Below are 7,789 nucleotides of genomic sequence, written 5' to 3'. Positions count from 1 at the left end.
TCCTCTACGGTTTATGATTTGATTAAAAGTAGACTTTTGACAGTAGGCTCTTGTTTTTAAGGGTTCTTTGTCAAATTCATTGGATTTGTTTTGGATATAACGTTTGACGTGATGAAGGAATACCCAATGAGATTTGAAGAGTTGATGATTGATGTATAAAAACTTATTTCTCTTGATGAATTTGGAAAAACTAGGTTGTTGTTTCTTCAACATGATGTTACGATAAAGGTTCTGTCTTCTCAGAATATGGGGATTAGTCATGCATGAGTGATCAATGGTTTCCTTTGATTTGTTTGGATTTAGTTGATCTTGTTTGGAAAATTTCAAATCTTACTTTATCAAAATGAAGGTTTAGATGCCCCTTCATGACAAAGCATGTCAAATGATATGGATAAAAGCCTCCTGATATGGAGACTTGATTTGACAACTTGAAAATTTTAAACAAATGTTTTTGAGATGAAATCCGTAAGATGGTAAAGGATTTTGTTGATACTGATGATGATGTTTTTGGATTATGATAAGATAGACATGTTTTATCGTGCGATTCATTTAGGATTTTTACAACATTTGTTTCGACACAAATTTAGCTCAAGAAATAGTCTTAACGGTCTGTTTTCGTTACTCCGTTTTGATGAAAGATGTTGTTGGTAATGAGAGGCTTTTGAAAATGTTTTCAAAATTTCTAAAATTCCTTACCGTTTTGCCCCCTGTTTTTATGTTTTGGATCACGTGCTAAAATAGAGACTACATGCGCTACAAAAACTACTCCATGTGCTAAAATAATGACCACACGCGCTAGGCTGCCCCCAGACACACACTAAAGTTTTGACTTTACAAAATTGTTTTCTATCTATATTGAAAAATCTATGCGCTACCCTGTGCCTGTAACATGCTAACCTGTGAACCTGATGCGCTAATGTTTAGCCTCCACGCGCTAGACTGTTTCTCTGTTGTGTTAAATGATTTCAGACTATTTTTCTTTGAGATAAAACACTACTGTTTGGAACCGACGTGCTAATTTGATGGTTGGATGTGCTAACAAAAATTCCTCACGCGCTAAAAGTTGCTCTTATGCGCTAAACTGCCTTGATTTTTCCTTTGGTTGATTTTTTGTAAATTTTGAATTTTTGTTGTGAATTTTTCAAGTTTGATGGATGATTTTCTGAAGTAGTAAATGCAAGCATCGCACAAAAAGTACAACCATTTTGCCTAATCTAACAAAAAGTGTATATTCTACGAGGATGTGTTCAAATCCCCAATGTTTTAACAGGTTTGGATACAAATAATACACTTCAGAAAGACTTTTTATTCAAAGGTCATAAATAACATCATAGCCCACTAGTCTCGATACTCTGTCAGCTCAAATAGTCGTGTCACCCCCTAGAGGGCTCCCTTTTTTTGCCTTTTGCTAGAAATTAACCCAAAGTGAATCGCTTCACAGTTGAGTAGTTATCTTGGGAGATATATGGTGAGTAATCTTGGGGGCGGATTCTTCCCCACCCTTGCACTATGATGCTATAAATGTCTGGTTACTGACTCAGTTCAAAGTTTCTAATTCTATGGTTCGTAATCAGGCTTCCCGTTCGGCCGTCAGTGATAAACTCCCTCAGGAGGCTTCCCAACCTTTAGAACAAAGGCTTTACATATTTCGATGATACTGGGGGAAGGCTAATCGCTGCGCACAACCGTTGAAAAGGACTTTCATCACTTTCCACGTTTGATTATAGTGGGTTGGAATTCTTGGCGTCAAAGTCGTTCCCCACTTAGGTTGTTCCCTTCACACCGGCCATAAACAACTTTAAGAGTTTATTTCAACTCCTCGGGGAGGCAGGCCTGCTAAAGGTTTTATGCTTGAAATACAAAAAACTTTAAGAGTGGTCTGGATTTTTGATCACCCAGTTAAGGGGAGAGCATATTCCTTTCACTTTTGAGACAAGGCAATCAAGTTGTTCTTTTTAGCCTTCAATTCAGTGATTTGCTAATCTCTACTTGGAGATGTTGCTCCAACAAGCATGATGTTCTTTTTAACCTTTCATAGCAAAGTGCATTTTTTTGAAACTTTTGTAAAATAAGCTTAGTCAACAAAGTAAATCGTGATTTGGTCAATAAATTTAAAGTCGATAGGGGAAAGTTTTCCCTCTTTGTTTTGCACAAAATAAAGATGAGATTCTTTTTCCTTTGCAAAATAAAATGGATCCTTTTAGACACCAAAGGAAGGTGAGGTTTGTTTTAAGCTTTGCAAAAAGTAAGTTTGCTTGTTCTTTTTAGAGCTTCCAAAATGAAGTTTTTCTTCTATAAAAGCAAGAAAATTTTCGATAGTGGTTTTTTTTATAGCCCAAAAGAAATAAGTGAGTTCAATTTTAAGAATAAAAGATGTTTAAAATTTTAAACTAACTTAACTAAGTTAGTGAAAATCTTAACTATCTAAATATTCTAAGATTACGCTCCTTTCTGCAACAAATTTGTTAGAATCCTACAAGAAAATCAGAGGACAAACGTTAGATGCTTTGGTGGACTTCCACAAGTCTAATTTTTTAACTTTCGGTTACAATTTTTGCTTCTGTCTACGATGCGCTACAGAACAAACCGTACACGTTAAAATATAACCTTGATGCACTAAAATATGGTGTCAACGCGCTACACTATTTTCTAGATGTGCTACTTTGTGTGCCGAAAGCGCTGCTCTGTTTTTCTCCCGCGCCGAGACCTATAGGAAAATTAGTGATTTGATTCGCTAATATATGGACTTCACATGCCAGATGATGGACTCCACGTGCTAAATAGTGAACTGAATGCGCTAGGCTGTTAACCAGATGTGCTAAACAGTCAACTTAACGCGCTAATTCATCTTTCCTGCGTGCCTGCAAAAATGGTTAATTTAAAAAATTGATTTGATATATGGAGTCGGGCCCCATGGTGGGTGCCAGAAATGTATGTGGGAAAAGCAGGTCGATAGAACTTAATATGTGAAAAATGTTCCAAAATACCTGTCCACACACACACAGGACTTCTTGGTGCAAGCTATGGAGTGATGAAGTGTCACTCAGCTTCCCAAGGTTGGTCCCATGGTTCTCTATCTCACAATGTCCCTCAAACCAATATTTTTGCTCTCAGATCACTAAGCAAAATGGTTTAGGGATGGAAAATGCAAGAACCAGAGATGCTTTGATAGATTTTAGAATGAAATGCATCCTAAACTATGCATGATTCTAGAAATGCAATAAACTAACAATAAAACGACAAGGTTAGTAAACAAACTATCCTATCATACTATATTTAGTCTATTATTGAGCTAAATGATAAAGAAAGTATTCTAAATATGCATATTTAGACTAATTTCTAATTAAAAGAGGCTAAAATGAGGAGCATAAAAATGATATGAAAGCTTGAATGTATTTGAGCATAAGTATGATACTACAAACTTGGATTCTATATATAAAAATGGAGGAATGAGAGCTCTATTTATAGCAAAAATAGGGCAATGGATGGTTAGGATTGAAAGAGTTGATCAAGGGTTGAGTTTGAAAGTTTGGGGATACATGTTTGCAATTTGCACCAATGAAATGGTGACAAGTGTCAACATAGGGTTGGGTTGAGAGAAGGGGTTGGAGGCATTAAATGCCTTAGAAGACCTTATGGTTATCTAGAGGGTAAGGGTCAAGCTTAAGTTAGGCTTACCTATTAGATTAAGAGTTAATCCAAGGATAAACCCTTGTGCAAATGATTAAGGAATAACCATGGTCAAAGCAATGAATGCTTGATGAGACCCTTGGGTTACATGGAGGTTGAGTTAAAAGAAATTCTTTAACCATGTAAGAGGGTTTGAGTTAACCATTAATGGTTATGAAGATTTTGGGGAATTAAGTAGTTGAAGACTTGAAGCCTTTAATGGTTATCAAAGACTTTAAGGTTTTGAGAAGTGACCTCCCCTTGCTTAGGGATGTGACAAAGTTTAGAAGATGGGTTAGGCTAATTAGAAGAGTCTAGAAGAAATTAGAAATAGGTTTAGGAAGGCAAGTGGGAGATGTTGGAAAATGCAAGTGGATGGAGGGATAATAGGATTTAATTGAAATAAAGTAATTTAATTTAATTTGGTTGCAATTTGGGGAAATTAAATAAATTAGATTTATTTAATTTAGGATAACTATTTAATTAAATTTGAATTTAATTAAAAGTGGATAGAAGGGTTTTAAAAATGATTTATTCATTAAATGGGTATAGTGAATTTAATTTAAATAAATTGAGTAATTTATTTATTTAAATAGAGAAATATGGATAATTTAATTAAATTGGATTTAATTAAATAGAGAAATGAACATAAAATATTCATTTTAGGAATATGGTCATTTTTATACGTCTACAACAACAACTCTTCAACCTTCTCAATCTTCTACAACATCAAATCTCCCTAAATCATTAAGTAGTTTTAGTGATTTACTACAGATTATTTCTCAAACATACCAAATGAAGAAAAAAAAAATTAACAACATAAAAATTTTGCAAGAATAGATAAATCTTCTCATTCATTTAAATGAAATTACTAAACTTTTTGATCACAAGTTCTTGGATTAGCTAATCAGACAGATCAAAGATGAAGAAAAAATTACAATTCCACCTGAATAAATAGAGATCTTCGATATATTGAATCTAAAAATAGAACATATCATAATAATAGGAAAATTCACATGCATATTTGTGCAAACTAGAAGAGATTATAATAATTAATCTGCGTGAAAGAGATTGGAGTTTTAATTTAATAGTTAAAGTCGACACTACTAGAGGAAGGTGATAAATAGGCATTGTCAAGATCATTGTCACCTCCAGTCCAAGCCTTAAGAAATCCCCATTTGCAGAAAGAAAGCCACGCCAATTGAAAGGGTGAAGTAGATTCAAAGCCATCAAAGGAGTTGCGGACAACAGATAAAGAAGATCACTATCACTATTAAAGAGGAGATCGGGCTGGTTAGAAGAGAATCCAATGAGATTAGAGGATCATTGTTTGTAACACAATATTTTTGAAGGATACAGAAGCTTCCAGAAGTTGAAAGAAATTATCTTTGTTTTGTGTTGAATCAATTAGTGGTCAAAATTAAGGGGGAGAGTGTTAGAGTAATTGCTTTCTCCCAACTTGCATGAGAAGTGAATGTGGAGTTTCTGCATGTGTTAAAAACAGGTTTTCTAAATATAGATATTGCATGTTAGTGCATGGAGCTTCATGATAAGTTTTTCAATCTTCTAGAATTTATTAATTGTTTCTAAAACTTATGTTTTGAGTTTTTTCATTTTCTTCAACAGTAACCACGAACTTATTTAGGCTTCGAATTCTCACCTTACAAATATTTTAAATTTCAAATTCTAACGTTATTAATACTTCAAATTTAACTCCTTTTGTAACTGCAGGTATTGCAAGCCGTCAATATTTTAAATTCCTTTTGTAACTCTAGATAGTGCAAGACATCAGTGTTTAAAATTCATTTTATAACTTACATTTACATACAACTTAGAACGCCTCTCAGACATAAATAATAAGCTGGCTAAGATGCCTCAACTAATAAAATAGAAAACAGCCCAAATGCAACAAGATGGAGACCATGTAAGACGACTGGACTAAACAGATGGACGAGCTAACAAAGGAAACACAGATTCTCTTCATTCTGTCTTGTGGGTGAACTTTCTATGTATGCATTAATGGCTATTAAATGTATTAATGTAACCGACACTTTTACCAATCAGCTGGTATATTTATTCTGCAGATTTGTTAAGGATTTTTTTTATTAAAGTAAACATGAATATATGACTTAAGAAGTACAATGTTTTATCTTTACTATTTTATAACGGTTTGCAGTTAATTATATTACGTGAAAGAAGCTTGAAATTCAGTTTTGTTTGAAATTTTTTCAGAGTTAAACTATTTCAACAACAACGACTCTAAATTTTCTGTTAACCTCCCTTCCTTGAAACAAATCCCCACCTGCATTTCTTATAAAAAAACTTGGTTAAATTTGTTCGAGTGAAGGCATTTACTGATCACGAAGAAAATGTTTAGTACAAGCTTATCCTTAAAAAAGTTACCGCTAAAATGAAACAACACACTTATTTGATCAGCCTTTAAATCACCTTGTCGAGTCTAACACCCTTCGAATTTCAAGAAGCCCTTCCAAATGCTTCACCATGGCCTTTTGCTATTTCAATATATTCAACCACACACGCTGAGATTTTCTCTACCATCTCCTCTTTCTCACTGAAACAGTAAAGGAGTAATATATTATATAGACAAATCCAATTCAATTAAAATAAAATAAAGTTCAAAATGTATTTTACCCTTCACTTATAAAGCCTTCAACGAGCGATACCCAGCGCAGTGCGTTTCTCCATTTCTCAAGCGTTTCAGTACTGAATTTTCCAGCCTTCTTATGCTTTCTGAAATCTTTTGCGTACACACCATTCTCATCCTCCATTCGATCCTCTGAGGGTCGAACTTTCCAAAACACTGGAACGATTGGAGCCCCAGTTTGGATGAGCAAGTAAAGCTCATCCAAACACCATTCGGATTCTGCATAGTTGGGAGACAAGATGACAATATGAACAGCGGCTCTGCGTATTGCACAAGTTATAGCTTCTGGTACGTATTGCCCCACTCGAAGAGAACTTTTGTCCAAAAACACTCTAAATCCTCTATTTTGAAGATTATCATACAATGAACTTGCTAGAAATTGTTTTGTATCCTTTCCGCGGTGATTAATGAAAACATCATATGCAGAAGTGGGAACAAGATAATGGCAGCGAGCAGTGGAATGAGATAGCGGGGATAAAGAATGCGAACAAATAATATTTCCCATTTCATGAAGGTGATTGACAACATACCTGCGGCCCATATAAATAGATCGAAGAATGATATTTCCACCACACACTGTGAGAGCACGCTTGACTACGAAATTAATATATATTTAACAATTACCCGGACGTTCACTTCACTTTAACAAAAAGTGGTGTGGATGACCTGTAATTCGTTGTCTTGTTGAATAGTTTAGTGTAGATAAATTGAATGATTATTTGACTTTATGATATTTAAATAAAAGCTTCTATAGTCTCTATTAAATGTTTGATTAGATATAATTTGGGTTGATATTCGACATTATTATTGTAGATTAATTTTGCGATCAAGCGTGCATACAAAATTACATCAACTTCAAAACACTATTATGAATTATAAAATATAGATAATATAAATCTATATAAACTAAAATCCAAAAACACTTATTAACCAACTCGATCATTTCGTCTATCTTTATGTTAAAAATGTCTAGCGTCCAATTTAATTAATTTAAAATTTTCTGCTTTTTTAAGAGAAGACAAAGTTTCTTGAAAAAGGTATTCAAATAATTCTCCTTTCAAAATCATCCGTCATTGCATGCTTTATTTGATGTAGATGGCAGAACGCGGAAGAAATTTAGTGGCCTGTCCCGACCTCCACTCAGAAATACAAGTAAAAAATTGAACCGGGATGCAGAAAACGCGATGAAGAACTAGCAAATTACTAAGACTTAGGAAAACAATGATTTGTCACACAAAACTTTGATAGTCTTGGGGCTAACCAAATTAGAAAATTTAATTGCTTGAGTAAAATTTCATTGAAATCCTTAAAGAGGTTCAAATAATTGATGTACATGGACATTCACTCTAATTTCCCTCTGGAACGATAATACACCTTACGATGTCTGGGTAATTGACTCCCTTGAGTGAATGTCATCCCGATTTGCAATGGAAATATAGGTGAGTGGAGAATTTC

The 7,789-nt window shown here is 34.1% G+C and overlaps 1 protein-coding gene across 1 annotated transcript; it reads right to left on the bottom strand.

The window, feature by feature from the left end:
- Positions 1-6,317: 6,317 nt before the first annotated feature.
- Positions 6,318-6,839, bottom strand: LOC131065782 (probable 2' cyclic ADP-D-ribose synthase BdTIR). Its single transcript, XM_058000425.1, has one exon. The coding sequence runs from the start codon at positions 6,837-6,839 to the stop codon at positions 6,318-6,320; it is 522 nt and encodes a 173-aa protein (XP_057856408.1).
- Positions 6,840-7,789: the final 950 nt, after the last annotated feature.

The sequence above is a fragment of the Cryptomeria japonica genome, chromosome 6 (assembly GCF_030272615.1).
Source record: "Cryptomeria japonica chromosome 6, Sugi_1.0, whole genome shotgun sequence".
Lineage (NCBI taxonomy): Eukaryota > Viridiplantae > Streptophyta > Pinopsida > Cupressales > Cupressaceae > Cryptomeria > Cryptomeria japonica.
This window is presented reverse-complemented; position numbering and strand designations above follow the sequence as displayed.

Excerpts from the sequence above, each read along its gene's own strand:
- LOC131065782 (XM_058000425.1), bottom strand. The coding sequence starts at position 6,839 with ATGGGAAATATTATTTGTTCGCATTCTTTATCCCCGCTATCTCATTCC.